At 43.3% G+C, this 25799-nt stretch overlaps 1 protein-coding gene across 1 annotated transcript in view; it reads right to left on the reverse strand.

Moving 5' to 3' along the window:
• Nucleotides 1-2346: 2346 nt before the first annotated feature.
• The window catches only part of SDK1 (sidekick cell adhesion molecule 1), a 640834-nt gene continuing 617381 nt past the window's right edge, over nucleotides 2347-25799 (reverse strand). Inside the window, exons 41-45 of the mRNA XM_073361953.2 lie at nucleotides 21425-21589; nucleotides 18615-18752; nucleotides 14995-15115; nucleotides 14472-14601; nucleotides 2347-4881 (exon numbers count right to left, since the gene is read on the reverse strand). Of these exons, the coding sequence (XP_073218054.1) occupies nucleotides 4609-4881; nucleotides 14472-14601; nucleotides 14995-15115; nucleotides 18615-18752; nucleotides 21425-21589 (827 nt within the window). The 3' untranslated portion in view covers nucleotides 2347-4608. The remainder of the gene's footprint in view (nucleotides 4882-14471; nucleotides 14602-14994; nucleotides 15116-18614; nucleotides 18753-21424; nucleotides 21590-25799) is intronic.

Genomic DNA, 25799 nt, shown 5'->3' on the forward strand with positions numbered 1-25799 from the left:
ACTGAGAGGTCAGATACAGAGTGATCACTTTGTGAAAAGTGTTCATCCACAGATGATAGGGTGTTTTTGTCTTTTATCATTTTCCTGTGTGAGTTCATGTGAGAGCACAGTGATTATCCGTTTTCATCCACATAGCTGTTAGTAGGGCATTTATGCACTGGATGAAGTGCTGTACACCACAAGTTGGGATAGACATGTAAAGGATCCATGGGTCTTGAAAGGTGTATGCAGGGGGGGTTTGTTGATATTGTAGCAGCAGATATATGTCTGCAGATGTTGCATCTATTGTTCTGGCAGAGTCTGTTGCTGCTTTGAGTTGGTGTTTCCTGGTCTGTGAGGAGCTTGCTTTTGATGAGGAGCTTGGAAAGGCTGGGGTGTTGTTTAAAGGCCAGAGGAGTTTGAAGACCAGAAACAAGCTCCCCACAGACCAGGACACACTCTGCTAGACACTAAAAATCGTGCAGTGATGCTGGGGGTACCTCTCCCAGACCTAAAGAAGAGGGTCTGTGTGGCCTGAAAGCTTGTCTCTATTACCCACAGAAATTGGTACAATAAAAGATATTACCTCACCCACCTTGTTTCTCGGTTGATACATTAAACAGAGATCTTGTAGAGCATTTCAAAAGAGTGAGCGAATGATTGAGGCTTGGTGGGGGACAGTGTTGTTTATGAAACAGAAGCAGAGGTTAAGAAAAATACATACTTAAAATTATGCAGAAATGATACAAAAGATTTGTAGAGGGGATTTTAATCTGTGTGAGTTTTTCCAACAGAGTTAGATTCGTTACATGGGAAACTTGAGATTCAGGTTATATGCTCACATCAAAGATGACATCATTGAGTGGTTTGCAGTGTCATCTGAGCCCAGAGATGGGTGTGTAATATTATGCACTGTTTTCCTGTGTGAGCTTTGATATATTTGAAGGCTACCACAAGAAAACTATGTTTCCATCAGATCAGAGATGACCCTCTGTGCTCCTGCATGGACTCGTTAATTATGCTGTTTTTGTTTTTTAATAGATCCATGAGGGAGGGAGGGAGAAAAAGAGCGAAATGGATTTTTTAAATGTAAGCTTTGAATTAAAAGATTGTTCTGAACAGTGATATGGTGAAAGGTGGGTGTGATGCATAGAAGGATTTTGACATACAGCTATCTCAGCCTATAGTGTGCTTTAGTTTATTTGCATACTCAGTTCTTATTGGCTAAAATGTGGAATTGTGTCTTGAGTTTTCCTCAAACTTGAAACATAACTTTTAAAGGATCTGATCCCCAAAGATCACAGCTTTGAAACAGGACTTTCTTGCTAACTAAGGGTGCGTCTTGCCAGACATGGCAATTTTGCTTAAATCCCAGTAAATAAAACACAACTATTAATCATACCTTTTCAACTACAGAATGCTAACAGCAGATGATGGGAGGTTCAGCCTCATAATGTATTTAACTAAGATACATGGTAGTGGGAGGGGTAATGCACATTATATTCCCATTTGCTAAGAGTAACTAATGCCATGCACTTCCATTCTTTATGGATAGGGTAACTTAAATAAATGTACGGATGTGGAAATGACTGTTAGAGTAGAACTGAGTAGAACTTACTCTGTTAGTGTCAACAGGTCCTAAAAGAATCACACTTGACATTTTTATTTGGGAGACAGAGTTCTCATACAACCAATTCAGCAGGCCCTCAACAAACTCAACAAAATTCCTGACAGTTAAGTAGCAGAAGGGTTTAAGGAAGGAGGAGTATTCCCTTCACCTCACCCTATCAAGTTCTCACCGTTCCCCTCTTCAAGCCACAGGGGAATGGTGGCCATTAAGGTCCATTTCCTTTTATCATGCACTGTTCACGAGCTGTTTGCTCAATGAGAATGGAAGTTGGGATACAAAGCAATGTGGTGGTAGCACTATTCCAGGAAGTGCTCTCTCATGTGCCACATTCAGACCTGGTGTTGTCATCTGTGGTGTGCACCTGCTTAAACTAAGCCTGACTTTGGACCTAAGCCTTTCCAGGTTTGGATCTAAGCCCTTCCAATCCATGTATCTTACCAGAAAGGGCCCTGAAACATGCTTCCGGTAACATCATCCCTCAAAGCTATTGGATCAGTGCAGGGTTACTAAAATTCCAACAGCAATCACACTGCCAGGGCAGCTACATTATAGAAACAATTCTATACAAAAAAACCCCAAACCAAACCAAACCAAATCTAAAAATACGTACTCAGACACAGGAAATAATAAAGGTGAAAAAAATCAAATCACCGGAAATAATGAGGCTATTAAAAAAATCAAAGCAAAACCCTCACTCATGTAATTTTCCCCAAGAAACAAAACAAAAATTCAAATAATAGATTTCAAACAAATTCTTTTCAGTTAATTAATTAAAACAATGTCCATATGGCTTAAGAGAATAGTCAAAGTGCACAGAAAGGCAGTCATTTCTTTCCGTGTGCTCCATTTCTACATTCACCTTCACAGTAAGTTCCAGTTGTCCCCCGTGGAGGCCCATGCACAAGCAATAGTGGAAGAGAGGGATGCTCCCTTCTTCCCTCAAGCACACGTCTCTCCAAGACACTTTCCAGCCCAAGAACTGTGGATAGTTATCTCCACTTCAAAAGCTGTTAAACACGCGCTCTCAAGTTTTTGGTTTGGAATCGCTTTCTTTTCTGGAGCGTTTGGAAGGGAACATAAATCCAACGTCAAGGCTACACAGAGTATGCACCTAGAGCTGCAGTACTGTACTGAAGGATAAAGCAGTACTAAGGTCGCCTGCCCTAAGCAGGCACTAGAAGGTAACAGCTGTGCTGAGGTTGTGGTTGCACCACACCTGTCCAGAAGAAGTGCCAATGCCCAACCAATTCCTCATCTGCCCTGAAGAGGCATTGGCAGGTAACAGCAGTAATAATGCAATGACTGTTTCAAACCTGCCCTAAAGGCCATTGGCAGGGAGCAGCCGAGACAATGCCAAAGCTGTTTCACGCCTCTGCTGAGAGATGTGGACAAACAGCAACGATAGTAATGCCAAGGCTGTTCCACACCCGCCCTAAAGGAGCCTTAATAAGTTGCAGCAGTGCCAATTTTTCTTGGCTGTTCCCCAAACACATCTGGAAGGAACTGCCAGATGGCAGCATTGCCAAGGACATGATTAGTTCACAGTAATTGTTTCAAACACCTCATGTAGAAATGGTGTTACAGGACTGTTGCTAAATCCAAAAACTGGACTGGGATTCTTTAAATCACTGACAGTTTCCCCTTGAAAACAACCACTTGCTGATAAACACAACAGACTTGGGTAAAAGCCTGCAGCTCTGCGGGTCAAAAACGGGGCAGTACAAAACAGATGTAAAACAAAACAAAAAAAGCTCTCTCATTTCTAAAAGTTGGAGGTTTGGTGCACAGACCGAGCCTGTAAATGTGCACGAGGTAATTTGCAACCCTAACATTTGAAAACCCGTTGAACTTTATTTGGAGACATTTTGTTGCTTCTCTCATGTACAAAGCTGCAACAATCAATAAAAGGCACCTGTGGACAACAGAACTCAGCCCCTTTGTGTGATGTGTCTTTGTATCAAATAAAAATCAAACCGACACAATTAACAATATGTACTTTTTACAGAGCAGTGTGCAGAGCTGCAGAATCAAGTAAGAGCGGCATGGCGGGGAGGAAGGCGGTTGGCTTCTATCGACAAGGAAGGACAACTTTGATTACTGAAAACCAATCTATCAATTAGCAGGTCCCCCAGTTTGTAACTGTCACGTTCATTCAAATTTCCCTCTGCTTGCTATTTTTTCCTTTCAAATTTGCAATTGAAATTTGCACATGCAGTCTACCAAAGGAGGGTTAGAGCCACACCAAGAACAAAGGGACCCCACATCAGAACAGCACCCTACTGCTTCACCCAGTACCATCTACAGCGCTTTCAAGCTGTCTCCTCTTAGAGGAGCCCAGGAATGGGAATATTTTAGGAATTCAAAAACCCTGTTTGAGAAGGATAGAAAAGCAGGTAAGATATTCGTTATCAGAAACACCCATAGCGAACCTACTGGCAAGAGAAGTGATATCACTGTAAACTAATCAGCTGGTGTTTCTAAGGTGGAGGCAGAATGCTGACAAGGAGCAGGGGAAAGAATGTTGTCGTTTTTCATGAAAAACATTCCCCCCTCTTTAAATATTCCTACTTGAGCCTGATGGGGGGTGGGGAGAGAGTTTGGGAGGTTTCCTGTGTTTTCTCCTCAAATTACATCACAAAGTCACACACTGCATCAAGGGAATTCACCTCCTTGGTTGGAAAGAGGAAAGAAGAAGAATAGGGGAACTGCTTCCTGAAGCAGTGCTACAAAAGTGGTTAAAAACTTCCCCTGCTATTCACAAGTGGTTAAAATTGTACCTTTTCAGAATATTTTTTTTAAACAAAAGTTTAGCAAGTTCAGCTCCGGGTTTTAAGAGTTGATTGTCTTCAGAAAAATAGACTCATTCATGTTCACCTCTGTTCTACCCTGATAGAGAAATTTACCCACAGTTCACTGCACCGATCACGCACACAGTCACTGTGATAGGTCATTCTCATCTCCACAGGAGTTTCCACTGTGCTGTCACGTCACTCCCAGTGTCAGACAAAGGAGGAGAACCCTGTCACTGGAGTCCGTGAGCTGGGAGCAGGCTGTCCTGTTGGGGTATACACCCCACCTGTGCTCTGCGTTGTGATGACAGTCTGGAAATAGGGTTCTGTCTCACTCGCCGCACACTCTTCGTACCTGTAGGGCGTTGGGTGCTTCACACCCTTCTGCTGACGCTTCCAAGAATTGTAGTATGTGGGGTCACTCATATAATGGTTCACAAAAGAGTGCTTTGGCACCTCATCTTCGTAATCTGAGTCAGTGGCCTGCAGCATTAGAGAGAAAACAGCCATTAGCATCCAGGACTTAGCTTGTTCCTTACTAATACAGATTGTATGAAATCACCACCACCACCACATACACCACAACCCTGTATTTTCAGGACAGGCAGGTCTGCAGTCTAAGTGCAGCACATGTAGAAAAGTACGGTGCTCTGATTTAGCACAGCTCTGTGACAGTGGAACTGGGCTGGAGAGAAATGAACCCTGGCTGGAGGAGAGACAGAGATCTGTCCTGATTCACTGGGAGTACTGCTGTACGCGTAACAAGCTCCATTTCAGCAGAAGATGCAAGGGAATGTACAGATGTCACAGTGAAATAAAAAGCCTTCAATCATTTCATCAAAATGCTCACAGTTTCAATTTCAAGACAAGTGAAATCTTACTAAATGTTGAGCAGAAAAAGTTTCTCTGTATCTATCACATTTCAATTTATAGGAAAAAATATCCATGCAAATCCCCTGGCTCGAGTCAAATTTGCTATTTGTTTATGATGATAACACTGAGGCACCCGCATGTCACTGGGTTTTGCTCACAAGTCCCACTGATTTTTGAAATTAGCTACATCGTTATAAAGAAAATTAAACAAAATCACATTTGATTTCAAGCACAGAACAATTGCCCTTATTGCACCTTATGAGTTTGTTTTTACAAAACTAGCAGTATTGAAAGATAACTGAGCACCAGACCTGAAAGAGAGCATTTCCAAAGTGGTGGGGTTGCTTTCCTGGGATGTTTCAGAGTAGCAGCCGTGTTAGTCTGTATTCGCAAAAAGAAAAGGAGTACTAGTCTCTAAGGTGCCACAAGTACTCCTTTTCTTTTTCCTGGGATGGTCCATGTGTTAGCCTGTGCTCAGATAGATTCTTATTCCAACAAACAATTGTACAAGGTGGCTAGCCAGCTAAGGAGCACCCCCAATCCCTCCACCAGCTAGCTGGGGTCTGGAAGCTCCTTTTGGTGCAATCAAACAAGCTTTGTAGGTCTGCCCTGCTTTTGAAATGGTGCTGCCGTTACCCAGCAGACAGAATCTCAACTGGTTTGTAGATCTCATCAGAACACAGAGACAAAGGCAAAGCCTTGCATGAGGGATGCATTTCAGGTGCACCTTTGTCTTGTATTTCTATTCCCACCAAGAACTGACATCATGTAAAATGGACAAATATTTGCTCAAAAATTTCCATAATTTAGGTCTTTTCTTAACACCATCGGGCTTGTCATGCAAAAATTGCTTTACTCTTTTTTGATAGTCTGGTTGTTTCTGAAAGTCTTTAGATATCAAAGCAGTAGTTGCTTAAGAAATACAACAGATATATGGATAACTAGAGTTTGCAGTTTATAGTTACTGGCATTGGTTATAAAGTGTTGGTTTATCTCTAGGAAGTTTCCATGTCATTATGATCTGTGACACTGAACAGCAAACACATGTTCACTCATCTCCTGTATGCCACACGACTGCCCTCTCCTCCTTCAAATCCCTCTTTAATCACCCTTTAACATTCCCCAAAGAACAAGCATCAGATGCCCTGTAAACTATTGTTAAAAAAGGATGTCACATCCTTCATCCTATTCCTTTGTCAGTAACAATGCATTGACACTAGTAAATTCAGTGCCCATTTCCCCCGCAACAGTGTGTAGACAGGTCTTAGGCCATTTAACCACTGTGCTTTGAAAATCTTTGCAGAGCAGCTTTTTATAACATAGTAGTGTTTTCTACAATGGAAATTTTGCAAAAAATATCCTACTGCTGTTAACAAAGGGTTGGCACTACCAGAGCTATTGTACTTTTATTACTTATTTATTTCATTTTGAATAATAAAATAGATGTGTACACAACACTCCAGGCATACTGACACATAATTAATAATTACAACAAAACCAAACCCAGTCGCATTAAACAATTTTTCCAAAAGGAACTCAGCCAGCCTGCTAACGACAAAATGCTCCTTTCCACCCTGTCATCATCCTGGGAAGCAAACTCTCAGCCTCATCCAAAAACCCTGTTGGACAGATGTCTATTGTGGCATGCCTGGAATGTCACCAAATTTGGGCTATTTCAGATCTAAGGGATTTCCACAGTCTTATCACACATGGATCCATCTCTAGTGCCTCTGATGACTGCAGCTATGGCCGTATTGCATGGGGAGAGAGGCAATCTCTCAGGCTGGCTGGTCCCCTGGGCCATTTAGGTAACCAATACCTTAAACTCTCTCTGGAAACCAATAGGCAGCTAGTGCAGATCCCAGAGCGTTTGTGTGACACTACGCCCCATATTCTTCATACAGACATTGTTATGATACGAATATGGAATAACTAAGATGTGTTCTACGCAAGATGGGTCATGTGAGGTATCATTGGAGAGGTTGTGATTTACTGAATATAATTATTCTATTTGTATGCATGGATCATTTCTGTATCTGAAGTTAGCAATATTGACTAGGTAACAATTACAAGTGGGTTTACACCTGGGGAACACCTACCAGACAGAATGCAATCAGCCTGGATTGGCCATTAGGGAGAACAATAGGACTTTGAAGATGCTCATTTCCCACCTTCCTGAGAAGCTTCCTGGATGCTGCAAACAATCTTTGACTCCTGGCTGCTTTGACACTGCAAGGTCATGTGATCATGTCACCTGGTACTGGATTCCATCTTGGACTACTAGTATTTTTCCACTAGTAGGGGATGGGGATTAAACTGGGAAACAAAGGATTCCCACGATATGTAAATCCTATTTAAAACAGGGAAGTGAGATAATCCGGTTCATTCTTCACTGAATCCCCGCCCAAGATGACTGCTGAGAACATCTAAGAAACAGGGACTGAGGGGGGCAGAAGAGCTGAGCCAGGGCTGTAAAAGGTGTCTGGCCTGTGAAAAGAATGTCTAAACCAACATTTAGGGTGAGAAATTACTACTTTAACCAGTTTCTTTAATATATTAAGCTTAGTTTGTCTGTTTGTTTTATTTGCTCAGTAATCTGCTTTGATCTATTTGCTATCCCTTATAGTCACTTAAAGTCTATCCTTTGTAGTTAATAAACTTGTTTTGTTTTCTCTAAACCAGTTTGTGCAATTCATAACTGGGGGAGGGGGAGGAAAGCTGTCATATCTTCTTCCACATTGAGGGAGGGGATGATTTTCATGAGCTTTCACTATACAGTTCTCTGTGCAGCGCAAGACAATACCATTTTGGGTTTGCACTCCAGAGGGAGTGGGCACTTGAGTAATGGGCAATCCCCTAGCTGATTCTTCCCATGCAGAGCTGAAATCAGTGTCTGTATCTTTCTGCAGCTGGGCATGTCCCTACCTGTGTGTGTGCTACAGGAGGCTTGAGGGCCTGGCACTGCAAGACAGGGTGAGGGAACCGAGGCTGGTGGAACGGCCAGGCTCAGTGGGACTCCAGTACATCAGGTGGCACCCCGAAGTGGGGGGCAACCCATCACAATTGGTATCACATGCTCCCAGCAAGATGTCCTGCTCAGAAAGCATGCCACTACATTCTGCAGCAGCGGCAGTCTTTGAATGGTTTTAAGGTGTAGTTCCATGTAGAGTGCGTTGCAATAGTCTAATCCTGAGGCAACAAAAGCACGTGTAACCCTTCTGCCAGATGCAGCTGGCAGCAGCCATGGCTGGGTTCAATATCTAGAGGTTCCTTTTTAACATACATCCGGCTCGATCCCCCACCCAGTAACCTGGGAAAATTACACACTACCCTTGGGCGCCTCTGAGAGGCAATGCTTCCTCACTCGCAAGCACAGCGTCTGAGTGTAGAAAAGAAACTTTTAATGAAAGGAGAGAAGTCACCCTACATTAATTAGGGAAAATTCCACAAGCAGAATTCATAAACATAAAACTGTGAGCAGGACACCCACCCCAGAGTGCATGGGGCAAAGTCTTCTGCCTCATGTTGTTGAGTTCTACAACCAAAAGGTCCTTTACTATGTCCCCCTCTGCTGCCTCACCATATCCCACTCACAGCGGTTATCCTTGGTCAGTGAGGACCCAGGGTTCAAAGGTGCATCTGTGTGAGTTCATTTCCCACCGGGGAAGAAGGCACCTTGCTTGCTCTGCCATCTGAGCACTTGCTCTGGCTGGCTGGCCCACCAGCTGCTGTTCCTGTCTGGTGGCCTCCCCACCAACCACGATCCCTTGCCACCTGGCTGCCTGTCAGCTATAATTGCTCACCGCCTGACCACGCTGCCAGCTGCCTGCTTGCCATTTTCACTGGCCGCTGCTGCTGGCCAACTGCTCATCACTTTCACCAGTTGCCCATTAGTTACCTTCTGCTGCCACCTGCCTCTCTGCTGTGACCTCTGCTGGTCAGTCTCTTATAGATTTTTAGCTCTCAGCAGGCTGGACAGAACCACTGTCCCACCACAAGTGATTTCAGTTTACTGAGTACTTAAAATAACAAAAGGCTCCTAATGAAGCCTATTTAGCTCTATCTTTGAACAGTGGGGAGGAACAGGTTAAACCAGAACTGGAATCCTTAGGGAGAGTCCAAACCTCCTGGCTGGGATATCTGTCCCCACCTCTCCTACTTTCACAGGGGTCTGGCATTCGAGCCCCTGGCTTAACGAGGTCCTTTCAGCTGAGGGTGACCCCCTCATTTGGGACAGGTGAAGGACAGTTCTTCTCCCCTTTATTCATACAATAAAGACAACAACACTGATAATAACATTTCACTACCCCTGCATTAAGTACTAAAGTGATTTATAACCCAACACTAGCCAAAGTTGATCACTTTGAGTAACACAGCTCTATCTGCTGGGTATGTTGGCAGAGTAGATGTGTTCATGTAAATACAGTTTGCTCCTGAAGTCTCTCCCCCTCCCAACTAGCTGTCAGCAGAGAGTTCATTCAGACCCTGCTTACACATGGATAATAGTGGCAAAGTCCATATCTGAAAGGAAAGGTGGCTACCTCCGGGCCAGACATAGATGATACAAGTTACATAGGGTATGTCTATACTGCTATAAAACACCGATGCTGACCCGTGTCAGTTGACTTGGGCTTGTGGGCTTGGGCTACGGGGCTATAAAATTGCAGTGTAGACAGTTGGGTTTGGGCTGGAGCCTAGGCTCTTGGACCCTCGCCAAAACTATTTGATGAATTCATGTAAAATTTGGGAACAGTTTCAGGTTGACCAAAACTGCATTTTTCAGTGAACAAACTGTTTATCCAAAAAGTTTCTCCCGGCTCAAGTCCTGGGTCTCTCTCTGTGCTGGTAAACCAGGGAGTATCAAGGTATATTTTCCCCACTGTCTCCCATTATGACCCAGATTGCTTACAGGATCATTCGTGGAGTGGATATATTATTTTTAATGATTCAAAACTATTGAGTACAAGGAAATGCTGTAGGGTTTTTTTATTATTATTATTTGTTTTCTCTGTTGTATGCAGCCATTTACCGTGATTATGGGTTTGTTACCTAGGAAACTATGATAGGCTGGAATTTGATTGGATGTAGTTGTCAGTTTCTAATCTGACAGCAAAGGTGCGTGCATGCCATTGAAGCAACAAATAAAGAAAATGCCTGACAATTTAAGTATTTTATTGGTAAGATGAAAGACACAAATGCTATTTAGGAGACAAATGAGGGACCAGTGGGTTAGTATTATGGGAAATTTGAAAATAGTTCTGGGTTGTCAAATTTCTTAAAAAGTGATTGGAGCTAAAGTGTTCACATATATGTTCATTTATAACCAACAAGGCAGAGAACAGCAGCCCTTGCCAATGACTGCAGTAGAAATAGGAGCAGACCAGCCGGCAGCCTGCACCAATTACAGGCACAGCTGGGGATGTTTTTTCCTGTGACATCTACTTTTTCCTCCCTCTCCACTTCTTCCTCCCTGCCCTATGAACAGCTCATCTCATTGCCAAGTGACGGTATCAGGACCAGTCATCACTTTCCCCTGTGAGTGCATGAACCGGCTGCACCCTCCTGGGTGAAATGAAATGAGTCAGCCACAATGAGAGTAAGGAGCAAGAGACAGGACAAAAACAGACAGGCAAAGAGATGTCTGTGGACACTCTGATATCTATTCACTGAGGGTACGTCTACACTATGAGCTAGAGGTGCGACTCCCAGCTCGCATAGAAATATGCGCACAACCTATCATCAACCTAGCATGCTAAAAAGAGTCGTGTATCAGCAGTAGCATCGGCAGCGGCTGTAGTGGCCTGAGCTAGCTGCCTGGAGTACAAACCCACCTGAACCTCGTGAATACACACTTGGGGCACCTAGCCCAGGCCTCTGTGGCCTGGACTACCGCAGCTACACTTCTGTTTTTAGCGTTCTAGCTTGATGAGAATTAGCGCAAGGATGCCTATCAGAGCTGGGAATCACACCCCTGGCATGTAGAATAGACGTAGCCTTTGGGAGAGGCAGGTTTTATTATTAATGTGCCATCTACATCTGGCTTCCACATGGTACCATCTTCATCAAAATCAGTTGGAGAATTTTATTGGATACTCATTAATCCCTTCTCAAAAATGAATTATAAGTGAATAAAAACTACATTCATACAGAGCTGAAAAAGCACAATTCAGTTATAGTGCATAGAGCATCAACGTACCATTGTAAGCACTAGCATTCAGCACGGCCAGATCATTTGTGAAAGCATCAGGTTCTGGAGAAACTCTTTAGGAAATGACAAAAAACAAACAAACAACCTTCCAACCTCCCCAAAAATGATGGCTCCTCCCCTAGCCTGGTGAAAGGTGAGCTGTGCCAAGCAACTACTCTACGCACAGACCTCAGAACTTCCTGACTGTATCTGCAGAGAGCCTAACCTGTTTGAGCTTGTATCCAAGAGCTTTGGTTTTATCATTTGGCACTTGCTCTCATTACTCGACGCCCCCTCTACTGTAGATGCCAATGAAATAATTTCCATCTCTCTGTAACACTGCAAATACTTGGCTTCCAGGACATGGAGTGTATGTTAGTATTTTTATATATGCATATTTGAATACTGTATATTCTTGCCCCATTTTTTTTCCTTCACTGGGGGGGCTCAGAGGCAGTGCTCCCAGGCAGCTGTGTTCTGATCTAACTGTGGAGAATCAGTCCATGAGTCTTTTTTGATGGCCTTGTTCACATTTGAGTGACCCCACGGGATGTGGAGGCAGCTGATTTCCCTCTCCACCATGCCAAATCTTGGCACTTCAGGCTAAGAGGTTAAAGCAAAAATTCAACAAGATGACATCTGGGCTGAAAGCAAAAAGCACAATTTTGGCCTTAGCTGGCCAACTGCACACTGTATTAAGTGGAATCCAAGACACACACAAAGAGGCATCAGAAGAAAACAGTATCAGAACATCTCCTGCTGCAAAGGACAAAGCCTCTGCAGAGCCCACAGGGAAATGAGACATCTGTATCATGGAGAACATCTCTTTCTGCTAAATATGACGGAAATCCTGGGAAAATAAAGCTTGTCTCCTAAGAAACCCCAGGAGAACGGAAACGAAACTAGCAGAAAACACCAAACAGGAAGAGATAAAAGACACTCAAATTCTGTATGATACAAGTGGTCAACGATCGCAAACTAAACACCATTTCCAGGCTGATCAAAAGGCAGCATCCCCTACTGATACCTTTGTTGGCAGCCCATTAACATGTCATGCCTAAAAGCATTTCCCACGGAAAAACAAGCAAGCATCAAAGACACTATATAGAAGGGCTGCATATCTAAGCCCCAAGGGAAAACGGGTGGCACATTTTGTTTGCATAGAAGCATGCACAGAAAGGAATACAAAGGAAACAGCAAGGATAAAAATCACTTTCCTCTGTCTATCCTGTGTAAACAGTGCCCACTTATGTATGGCAGAAATGACGACTTGTGAGAAGGTTTTTGTGCACTATACAGAAAACAACACATGGAATATTGAAATTAAATGTCAGAAAGTGCCAGTGCTAAATTCATGATCATGCTCACAAACCATATGAATGGCAGGTTTCATGATGGGTTGTTACAGGGACATGACCACAGATATCATGGGTTTAATCTGTAGGTAATATGTCTACATCACAAAGAGAGCAGCTTACTTGAGCTGCAACCAGGAACACTGACTGCACGGAGGGTCAGTCACAGGGCAACATAAAATGGCAGTCTGTCCAGGGTAATTAACAAGAGGTCAGAGCCAGGAAACCAGCAAGCAAAAAAAACAAAAAACAAACCAGCTGTAGCTGCAGGTGCAGAAAAGCTGCAGATGAAAACTGTCATCTTCTTTCCCCACTCGCTGCTTTTGGTTTATTCTTGCCGGAAGGGTCAGATTCAGAATATTTTGGCCCACTTCTTGTGCTGTCTGCTCTGATTCATCAAGATTTCAGCGGACAGCACCCAATTTTAGAGACAAATGTACCTTTCTGCACATTCCTCACTGCCAGTTCTAAAGCCTGCCTTTTAAGCCAGGGCTGCTGCTGAGTTTATACAGACTGTAAGTGCTTCATAAAGCGAATGTGAGACAGAAAATAGAGGACTGTCAAATACATAGCAATAGCACACAGTATCGGCTTCCTCACAGAATACATGGTTTTCAGACTTTTTAGGCTGCGTACCCCTTTCTAGATAATGTAGCTTGCTCAATACCCCATCCGAGATGGGGTTATAATATATCTAGGATTAGCCTGCCAAGTCTTACTAAATAAAATGCATTGTCAGCCATTATAGGAATTTTCTTGCGTACCCCCCTGCCGAGAGCTTGTGATTCCCAGTCTGAAAACCACTAGCAAACAGAAAGGAAGGCAGAGTAGCCTTGTGGTTAGAGCATAGGACTGGGATCAGAAAACCTGCATCCTGGCTCTAAGAATGATTTGCTATGTGATCTGAGTCCCCTGTGACTCAGTTTCTGCATCTGTAACACAAGGATACTTACCTAACTCACAAGGGGATTATGAGGCTTAATCACAATGAACATTTGTAAAGTGCTTAGAGATTCTTGAACAGAAGGTGACGTAGAATTTTTACAGATAAAGGACCCGCTCTACAGAACCTCAGTAGTGCCTGGAATTGCCTAGCAGCTGTGAAAGATACTCACTGTAAATTCCAAACCATCTCCCACATTTGGGCTAGTTCCATGATGTGAAATTCATTTCTGATTAAATGTCACTTCAGACAGTAGATGCGCAGAGCTGATTATGTACGGACTTCTCACAACATGTGCTTTCATGCTTTCTTTCCAGGAGCTTCAGGGTGATAACATCAAAGGGAGAGCAGGGAGCTCAGTGCCTAACCAGTGAAGCCAACTGCTTGCATTTGCCTTTTATTAATAATATTGGGAGATTATGAAATATCTGACATGACCCCAAGTTTTTCTGGTTGGCACCTGCTCATTATTCTTCACCACGGCATTTCAGTTTTAAAGACAGATGCTATTTTAGAGGGGAGGGGCCATGAGACCCTAAAGTTTGAGCACCCTGAAGTACTGTGCCTGAATATGAAAAACTGATGCAAAAGTAGCATAATGCAGGCATGGAAATTTGATTCCAGAGAACATGCTGCATGCAGTGAGTTCAGTGACTGTGCCAGACCCTGGCGCTGCATGATGGGAGGAGAGGCAAGGGATAAGGAATGTACTCACCTCTGATTCTGACACTTCCAAGGGCTTCTCATTCAGGGCCACACTCTCAGACAGCACTGCTCCATTGTACTTGTTGCAGATGTCCTCATCTGAGTAGTGCAGCCCACCAGGGCTTGGGCGAGGAGGGGACCTAGGTGGACATCAGGAGAAAGCGTATGGCACATTAAATAATGGGTGAACTACATGTTCTACAATCCTTTTCATACCTGGACACAATATATCTACCAGTTCCCACCCCCCTCTGAACTCCAAAAACACAGTCACTTACCTTAACCCTGAAATGAGAAGTTTAGTGTCCCACTCCAGGCCTAGATCTCTTTAATCATTGATCATGCCATCTACCATCAGGGGCTGATGTTGCATTCTGGGGTAGAGGCTTAGCTATTAGCCCACAGTTTTCACCATATCCTCCAAACAGAGCTCCACCCCATAATCCCTTTTGCTTGTCCTGCGGTAGGTATGAAGCTAGACAATAAGTGAATGCTACGGCCAAAACTGAGACAAAGAGGGTCCGTCATCCTACCTCGTCCCATTCTTCTTGGAGAAAGTGCTCTTTACGTTGAGGTGTCGGCTGTTGAGCTCCAGGGCTGTGAAGCCTCCATTATCCAATGTGACCGACTCTTCCACATTCAAAATGTTTTTACCTGGAGTCAAACAATGAAACAATCAGCAAAGACAAAGGCACTGCCCCACCAACTACATGCCTAGTGATAACCTAAAGAACCACTACAAGCAAGTGTCAAACCTTGTCCTTCCTTTTATGGCTACTTTTGTATCCTCGCTTTCCATAATGATCTTTCCCTTCTTTCATAGTGGTAGAATAGCTCAGCAAGGAGTGGGAGAGAAAAGGAGACAAAAGATCAGCAGTGGGCTGCAGACCAGGAAAAGGGGTGAGAGAGAGACTGACTGAAGGCGGGAAGGGAAAGATAAAAGAGGAGGGAAGTGAGAGCAGGAGACAAATGGGAAGAGAAAAAAGTGAGGAAGGAAAGAGAGAAGAGAAAGAGAGAACAGCTGGGTGGACAGTGAAGGAGAAAAAGGGGTTGGAGCTGCAATGGAGAGAAGGTATGTAAATGAGAAATTACAGGATGGGGGAAATCATAGAATCAGAGAAATGCAGGGCTGGAAGGGATCTCAAGAAGTCACCAAGTCCAGACCCCTGCACTGAGGCAGGGCCAAGTGAACCTAGAGTGTCCCTGACAGGTGTTCTTAAATGATGTGGATTCCATAAGCTCCCTTGGAAATCTATTCCAGAGCTTAACTACCCTTATAATTAGAAAGTTTTCCCTGATATCTAACCCTAAGTCTCCCTTGCTGCCAATTAAGCCCATTTACTTCTTGCTTTACCTTAAGTGGACCGGGAGAACAACTGATCATAGCCTTTATTTATAGGAGCCCTTAACATATTTGACTGTTATCAGGCACCCCCCGGTCTTCTTTTCTCAAGACTAAACTTTCCTCACAGGTCAGGTTTTCTAAATCTTTTATAATTTTTGTTGCTCTCCTCTGGACTCTCTCCAGTTTGTCCACATCTTTCCTGCAGTGTGGCTCCTACAACTGGACACACTACTCCAGCTGAGGCCTCACCAGTGCCAAATACAGTGTGACAATTACCTTCCTTGTCTTACATATGATACTCCTGTTAATACACCTCAGAATGATATTAGCGTTTTTTGCAACTGCATCACACTGTTGCTCATATTCAATTTGTGAGACACTATAACCCCCAGATCCTTTCCAGCAATACAATCACTTACCCAGTTGCTCCCCATTTTTCCCATTTACTGCAGTACTTTGCACTTATCTTTACTGAATTTCATCTTGTTGAATTTAGACTAATTCGTCAAGGTCATTTTGAATTCTAATCCCATCCTTCAAAGAGCTTGCAACCCCTCCCATCTTCGTGTCATCTGCAAATTTTATAAGCATACTCTGCACTCCTTTATCCAAATCATTAATTTAAATATTGAATTTGTACCAGACACAGTATTGATATGCCCTTCTAGTCTGACAGCAAACCATTGGTAACTACTTTTTCAGTTCAGCCTTTCAATTAGTTGTGCACGCACCTTATAGTAAATTCATCTAGACTGCATTCCCTAGTTTGCTAATGACAATGTCATGTGGAACTGTGTCAAAAGCCTTACTAAAAATCAAGGTACATCATGTCTACTGGTTCCCTCCTATCCACTGGGGGAAAGATTCCCATGTCAAAGATGGAAATTAGGTCTGTTTGGCATGATTTGTTCTTGCTAATTCCATTCTGACTATTCCTGATAACCCTATTATCCTCTAGGTACTAACAAATGGATTGTTTAGTAATTTGTTCCACTATCTTTCCAGGTATCTAGGTTAGGCTGAGTGGTCTATAATTCCCAGGGTCCTCTTTGGTCCCCCCTTTTAAAGATAGGTACTAAGTTCCAGTCCTCTGGAACCTGATCCATATTCCATGAGTTCTCAAAGATCAGCGATAGCTTCAGCTAGTTCTTTAAGTACTCTAGGATGAATTTCATCAGGCCCTGTTGACTTTAATACATCTAACTTATCTAAATGTTCATTAATCTTTTCTTTCTCTACTTTGGCTTTGGTTCCTTCCCCCTTGTTGTTAATATTAATTGTATTGAATATTTGGTCACCATTAACCTTTTCAGTGAGGACTGAAGCAAAATAGGTATTAACCACGTCAGCCTTTTTGATGTCATCAGTTATTAGCTCTACTTCCCTGCTAAGTAGAGGACCTATGCTTTCCTTCATCTTTTTCTAGCTCCTAATGTATTAAAGACCTTTTCTTATTCCCTTTTATGTCCCTTTCTAGTTGTAACTCATTTTGGGTCTTAGCCTTTCTCATTTTGTCCATACATGCTTGTGCTATTCTTCTGCTCTCCTCCTTAGCAATTTGTCCACGTTCCCACTTTTTGTATGATTCCTTTTTGATTTTTAGGTCATTAAAGAGCTCTTGATGGAAGTAAAGAACAAAGACAAAAGACGGGGGGCAGAGGGGAAGAAGAGAGGAAGACATGGCAAGAGATTTTTTTCCTATGCTCATAGTGTGTAATTCCACAGGTCTGAGCTCTGCTGGTATCTTGGGCAGAAAGGCTGGTGTCATATTGCCAGTCTGCTGTAGACAGGTATTTTATCCTCAGCTTCAATTACAATGTTACATTAAGGCTCAGTGTGAACATGGATATCAGAAGGTGCAGATCAGAACTGTCTTTTCATGTCTGTCCTCCAAATGTAGAGCACAAGTAGGAAGATGAGAGATTTTCTATGTGCCATGCATAGGAATCTGTAATAGTATTAGCTTTGTAAAATGCCATGGCGTTCATACATTTTAAATCCCATGGGGATAAAGTCTGATTTACTAACACTTGTTAGAAGTGAATTTATACAGAAAAAATAAATCTTTCCTTTGGGCTGAACCACTGAATGCTGCCAGGGGAAGTGGGAGGTTCCTTCCATTTCCCTTTATTCTATTAACCCCTCGGCATCAGGAGAGCTGGGACTTCTGCTGCCTGCTCCTGTTGATTAGCACCTGAAAATTAACGTAGTTGTCTCCTGGATTTTGGAGAAACATGCACACCAACAACATTGCCAGAACTCAGGTTACTAAAGGGGGGAAAGGCAAAAATTATTTTAAAAGCTCCACAGCCAGAGATCTGGGATTTGAAAGGGGGATCTTTAAACATTCCTAGTGATGGACCAGCTGGTCCTGTTTTCTGTGAGAGAGGTGACTGTCAAAAAATCACTCCTAAAGGCAAATTAAGAGGCCTGGGGCTCAGATTATAGTATAGTGCCTTAAAGTCCAATTCAGGTCAGCCATTAGACCCCACTGCCATGACAACTATAGCACTAACGAACAGAGGTGAGACATGGGGTACCCACATACACCATTTATCATCGATGGGATATTATCTACTCCCAGCACCATCCGTGCTTTGTAAATACATCCCTCCACCAAATATTTATACGGGGTGTACCCATGGAAAAGCACAAGCCATTTCTCCCAGATTAGAGATCAAAAAGACCTGATTGGTTGCTCCAAAGAAACACAGAGAGCGAGAGATTTCACGCTGCCGGAGTCACTGGTTCAAATGGAAAAAGAATGTCAGTGGCATGGGAGGGACTGAAATGGAGCCACTATCTCACCTGTGCTGCAGTTCTTGTATTTCTTGCTCTGGCCATGCAGGACCAATGCAAACACCACTAACAGGATGAGGATGAGACTAGACAGAGCCATCACTAGCAGGAACCACCACTCTTCGTAGAAAGGGGTTTCCACTTGGGCTACAGAGAGAATAAATAAAGGTTTAGGACCCCTCCACCTAATAACAATTCCTACACATTCCTCCCCTAAGCCCCACTAACATCTCCCTACCTTTTCCCCATTGAAATCTGTACCCCTGTTAGTTCTCAGGAAAGGGTGGGGCTAAAAGGCTGGATTAGTGCCAGAGGAAGGTCCTGTGCCTATTTCTCCCCCATAGCAATTCCAAAGTGCCCAGGTCTTCCTGGCCTCTGATACTCCAGTCCTGGATCCAAAAAGAGCCCTGCTGACTCACCTCAAATGTCACTTCACTTGGAGGACTGGGCCTTCCCAGAACATCACCCAACAGCGCTCGCAAGAGACACAGGTGGTACCTGTGGGTAATGTCCAAGCACTCTCCAGTGCCAATGTGCCTCAACCCAAACTCTCAACATCCCTGCTATTCTAGCTTTATCCCTCACCTGCTGTCAGTTTAAACCATCCTGACCAGCAGCACCCTGGCTATTCAGAGAGTTGGGTTCTATTCCTATCCACAGATTTGATGTGGCCCATCTTAACTCCACCCATGCCTCAGTTTCCCCAACTGCAAAATAGGTAAATGACATTTACTCTTCTTTATAAAGTGCTTTGAGATCCTTGGTTAAAAGTGGTAACTATTATTAATTATTAATTATTATTATTCCTTTCCAGTCATCCCCTTTTCCAGGGCATCTCAGCATTCCCACTACGGCATAGATTATCAATTGTGCATAACTACATTGTAGTTAGCGAGACAGAGAAATACCTGCTCGAATGGCTGATTCCAGGAAACCTATTTCACTTGGGACCAAAGCCCTAGCTGAACCCAGACCACTGAGCTGCCCATGGTGGAGTCGCAGCTGCCCCCAGTGGTGAACTTCGGCTCCCTGCAGCAGGGGCCGCCAGCAGCCCCCCCACACACACTCTCCTAGCTTTCTTACAGCTCTGAAGAGCACTTTACTGCCCAGATTCCCTGGATCTAAACTCAGCCGTGTTATGAGCCTTATGATGTGGGGGGCCTGATTCATCCCAGGGCACTGGGAATTCTGTAGCAGTGAAAACCCTCTGCTGGGAGGCCAGCACGGACCAAAAAAGCCAAAAAGACAAGTGGTACAGGCCAGGCTGGGGGCTGAATGGACCATCCAGCTGTGCCAGCGAGGCTGACTAGCCTGTAATGCTTTACAGCTTTTAAGCCTGTGAGTCTCAATAGAAACTTCTTTCTTTCAGGCTGCAATTTGAGAAACTTTAGAGCATCAAAAGGAAGTGAATTAAATTGTTCTGCTCAAGTGGAGAACATACGAACGGGAAACTCTATGAGCTCCTTAGAGGAAACAACTACTAATGGGAAGAGAGGATAGCGGGGCTGACATGATTCCAACTACAGAACATCCCTTTAGATTTTGTGTGAAACGACAGAATGGAGAAACACGCTAATATGTGAAGTGGGTTCCCCTTCTCCCTTGTGCTTGGAGAGGAATGCAATGAGACAATTCGCGCGGAAATCCAGAGGTAGTTCATAGGGGCTAAGTGGTTAGTTACCCAGGGACAAAGAAGGGAATGAACACAACAGCAACAGCGATAGTACCATTTATTTCCCCTTTCTGCTGGGCAACTGTTGTGGGATATTTGTGTTCTTTACACCAGGAGCAAAGAGATAAGTCCTGCTTCAGATACTGGCACTGCCAGGCCCCCAGGAAGCTCCAGAATTTTGAATCACAAAGCCGTTTTAACAGTTTGCCTAAAAGCAACTTGGAAGGAGGAAGCAAGGGTAAGGAGACACCTGTGCAAGGCCTTAACCAGGGCCGCTTCTCCTGCTTCTGCAACAGGCCACCAAACTCCAGCTGCAGGGATACCAATGGAACAGAGCAAGCATCAGCCTAGTTTACCTCACAAAGTCCCATCACTCTCCTTCTGGCAAGTCTTGAACTCTGAGTTCAAAGAGATTTCTGAAGGGTGTTCAGGCCACATCTCTACATACTGGGGATAACCACAACAGAGCTGGCAGGAAGGTGTGTGAAACCACAACAGAGCTGGCAGGAAGGTGTGTGAAGAACATCAACAATCCAACCCATACAGGCTTAGGGTCTGATGTTGTGATGGAAGTCTTTCCATTGAGGTCAGTGCGTTTTGGGTAGGACCCTTAGAGAATTTGAATTGCCAGCGGAAGGATACAATGGAAGGATACAGTTTACTCTGTCAGTAAATTTCACCTAGCACATTTCTGAGAGCGATATATACAACATAACATAGAAATATCTACCCCAGGAGACTGGGGAGGGAATGGACCCAGGTGAAAAGAGGAAACAGAAATGGAATTGAGGAGGGGGAAAAAGCTAACAAATCACAAACTGTATAGTCATGTTGCAATACATGCTAATTTACATGTGGACTCCTGGGGGAGTTTCTTCAGCAAATATTAAAGTGGTAGGCCCCTGTTTTCCTACAAAATGGTTTCCCTTGGGAGAAAGGCCCACTGTAAAATCAGCATCTGATTCATCATTGCATCATACTGGTTTTAACATGATTTCAATGGGGTTTCATGGCATAAAGGAAAAGTAGCACAGTTTTTAAGAAGGGCCTCAGTGCTTTATTTTAACTGTTGGCTCTGGTTTGCTCTCTCCTCTTTCCCCACAAAGGAAGCCTAGTGGAGAAAGTATAATACAGAATGCACAATTACCTGATACTGCTGCAGATGGGATGCTTGGCTCTCCATAGCCAAACTCATTTACTGCAACCACTCGGAATTCATAGCTCACCCCCTGTTTTAGCTTGTCCAGACCGACTGTGTAGGAGGTAGCACTGTGGGGGATATCCTTCACAAACGTATCCCACAGTCCTTCATCTAGGAAAACAGCACACACAAAAAAAGGGCATCATTAGCATTATTACTGGACACTCTTTCTCCTGCTCTGTGGAAATGAGTTGCTATTAATCATGTGTTTCAACATGAGGCAATTTCCGTGCATACCTGAACTACTGCTGTCCAACACAGCAAATAAATTAAACCAATGTGGTAGACTATTGAGCCACAGTCATTCTAGGTTGTGATTACTTTTACATTATGTCAAGATCCAAACGTGAAACCTTCACATGGGTGAAACTTACAGATAGAACTTGCTGTGTGACGAAATCCTCCCTGTTCTATACCCCAGATGTGCGCAATTAGATAATCTAGATATTCAATAGCCATACTAATATTTATATTGATAACCATCCAGAGTGTGTATCACATTGTTTTCCTATTACGTAGGTCATATTCTCATATCTACTTGAAGCACAATGAAAAGAGGTCATTTTCAACAAGATGGTCACTGCCAGTGGTAGGATAAAAAATTACAACTGTGATTAAAAACTCTGGCCAACAATTTTGAATTTTGGACCCTAATGTCAGGCTAGGTGGCCTATTTTCCAGAGACGACCGGCAAACCTACCGCTTCCATTGACTTCCCACTGATGAAATATAGGCACCGTTTGTGTGTTGGGGAGTAGTGCTTATTGTTACAGGAGCATTCGAGCTGCAGCGCTGAGGACAATGGGCCAGATCCTCAGCGGATGTAAACTGGCATGGCTTCAAGGACCTGGCCCAATGACTATTAATTTTATTTTAACATTTTTGGTAATTAATTTCCATTCCCCCCCCAGTATGTCTTAATGACAATATAAAAATAGAAAGACAAAGTCTGCACAAATACAGTGTATGAGATGCTTGCACTGAAAGAAAGCCCTCTGCATGGAGAGTCTACCACATCCATGATTCCTTCTGACTAGAGGTGCCACCAGTATAATAGTAAAGTAAAAGCCAGCCGCATTATCATTGGTGTCATGTTTCGATGCTGCAATGTCAGGAGCAGAATCTGTTCTCACTTACTCTAGATTTCACAAGTCCATTGAAGTCACTGCAGTTATTCCAGAATTACACCAGTGTAAGTGAAAGCAGAATTTGGCCCTTAGCCTATTCCTTTGCAACAGAAAATAATGGGCAGAACTGAATGATTTATGCCATAGGTGCATTTCCATGTGAATGTTTTAATTTTGCCATAAGTAAATACTAATTTGTAATGCGCTGCATGTCCCCCACACTGCACCTGTTCTGATCAAGATGATTGGCAGTCCCAAGTGGACAGAACAAGGAGGCTGAAAATTTTATTATTCTGTCCACATTTGAGAAATACTAACGAATAGGCAATTTTTCTGTCATGTTTAAAATTCAGACCAATACATTATTCACCAGCATTTTCAGAGTTTAATGAAGTTATCATAAAGTACCATTGTTATGAATTACTTTTTTTTACAATGTGTGTAAAACAGAAGATAAAATATTGACTTCCCATATGTAGGGCAGTGTAAAGCTAGATTATTTTCACCATGCAAAGCTAACCGTGTAATAAAAAATGGTTGGAATGTTTTTTTACTTGAAGTGGGTGGAGTGTGGATACATTTTCAAAGAACGTTTGCTGCAATCACTGACACTAGATCCTGCATCTGATTCTATAAAATATTGTCATAATTGCTAGAACTGAATGAGTTTTCATAAACACATTTGTAAATACTGATACAGAATTTCAGCCCACTGTGATCTGCTTTAAAAGCAATTCATTTGCACCGCAAATTGCTTAGATGGCGGAAAAAAATAACAGCATAAATAACGATTTTTCCAACACTAATTTCAACAGAAACAAACCTACCACTCTCTTGCTGTTGTTCTTAAAATAGTCCATGAAATTATTTGTATAGACAGCGTGCTAAATTCAACAGAGCTGCTGCAGGGAGCTGGAAAGTCAACCTCAGAGTGCAGCCTGCATCCAAGGGGAAATTACCCCCTGAGGACTGATGGTGGCATTTCTGCCTCTGCCCTGCCCCGGGACCATGTTGGGGAGGGTGGCAGAGAGAGGACACAGCTGTAGTTTATATCAGGTATCGGGGGTCGCTGTGTTAGTCTGTATCCACAAAAACAACAAGGAGTCCGGTGGCACCTTAAAGACTAACAGAATTATTTGGGCATAAGCTTTCGTGGGTAAAAAACCCTTCAGATGCAAGTTTATATCAGGTTATCCATGGAAGTTTGCTGGTGGGCGTTTCTTCAGTGAACTGCCGTATCAGAGAAATTCCAGTTGCTCTGACCGCCTCCACTTTTGGCTCACATTCTGCTCCAATCCTAAGGGGACTGCCTCCTGAAGCTGGGCCAAAATGGAGCCATTTACCTCACATCCCCCATTCCAAACTTTGGGGAGCTGTATGAAATAGAACCCAGATTCAAACTACCCTGGGTTTGGGCCAGATTGTGCCTTACAGGAAACCAGCCCACGCAGAGCTGCACAATGCTAGGAAGGACTGCAGTTGGGGCTAACCCATGCACTGCAGGCAGGAAAGTGGAGGAAGGCTCCTTGTTCTCTCTGCAATGCACAACACATGCACACACCAGACACAATCCAGTCCTTTGGGTTTTCAAGACTAAGACCTGGCCAACAAGACTTTGTCCTATTCCTGACAGGAATACTTGGGTCTGCCTGTAGATGGACAGCACAGTCGGGTTAAAAAGACAGCTTATTTTGATGGCAAAAATTGCTATCCGATGTCGCTGCATGTAGTTATGAAATCCCTCATTGCATTTAACTTTCCCTCTTCCCCAAAACACATTTGCTATAAATGTCAGCAGCTCATGGGAGAGAGAATTCATTAATGAGATACCTAAGTGGGGGGTGGAGGGGGCAGATTGGCTTCTGTATTAAGTGGAAAATCATTAGCATACTGTACACAATATTTCCCACACAGGTCATGGTAAGGAAGGATTTGCATGCCAAAAACTAATAGCTCAACAGTGTATCAGTGCAGAGAAACCAATGAGAGAAGCAAAGTTTGCACCACTGACTAACACCCCCAAAACAGATGCAAGGCTAGCCGGTCCCACTCAATTCCTGTTTAACGTACTGTGAGATTCAGCACAGCTGGTGATGGGGATGCAGTCATATTACTCTCAATTGCTTTTGCCTCAATAACATCTGTCCATTCTTTCAATTCTTATTACCTTTCATTGTGTATGTGGAATCTGATAGGAGGGGTAAATATATGACACCAAAAGGAAAGTTCCTTTGAAAAATCAATCTTCTTTTGCTTCCTGTTTTTATAAATGCTACACCGCATCAAGGCCCAGCCTCATTTCCTGCCGACACAAGAATCTGATCTCTATCTTCAAGCTTCGATTTCTCCATCAGCGTTGAGAGGCATACGCATGTGTGTGGCGAGAAGGCTCTAATCGCTCTAAAAGACACTAACCCCTCCTACCTATCGTCATGTTGAGCCTCGGCTACGCACACAGTTTATTCCTCTGAAATGGTGAGCAGTGTTGTGCACTGCAGGTGTTCGAACAGACACCACACCAACACAAAAGCTTGATATCATGGACAATTAATCAGGGTCTCTATGCTGCATAAAACTGTCAGTCAGTAACAGAGGTTTCTGGTTCTTATAAGACAGGCTAGGTGACAAATGACTGGCATGCTGGAGCTGGGCTAGATGGAAACCTGTCAATTATTCATTTCTGAAACACTAGCTTTTCTCTCTTTGTGTAACCGGAAAGCTGTGTTATAAAACTTACTAGTAATCAGACATCAGGAGATTTACAAGAATAGAAGCTACTGATCATTAGGGTCTCCTGTACTTGGTCAGTGTTCATCCCACAAATGACAAGATTAAAATGTTAATTTCTTGAGTAAAGGGAAAGGTTTGGGTTATGATGCCAACTAACAAAAGGACAAGAATGGAAAGTGAAGGCTGACAAACCGTCACTGCACGCAGTTCGGAAGCAGGAGCAAATGAAAGGCCCCATGGCAGGAGCCAGAGATGCAGCTGCATCCTTCACTTTGAATTTACTGAATTTTGCTGGTTTGTGTCCATGTTAAACAAGGAATTTACTTATTTGCTTAAAAATAAATAGAAAATGAAAAAAAAAAGAAAAAAGAAAAAAAAGAAACATTACTCAAGAGACCAGAGACGAGCTAGAGAGAGATCAGTTCACAGGGCTCCGGGAAACAAAATGCCTCAGTCATTTAGGG

The sequence above is a fragment of the Lepidochelys kempii genome, chromosome 10 (genome assembly GCF_965140285.1).
Source record: "Lepidochelys kempii isolate rLepKem1 chromosome 10, rLepKem1.hap1, whole genome shotgun sequence".
Taxonomy (NCBI): domain Eukaryota; kingdom Metazoa; phylum Chordata; order Testudines; family Cheloniidae; genus Lepidochelys; species Lepidochelys kempii.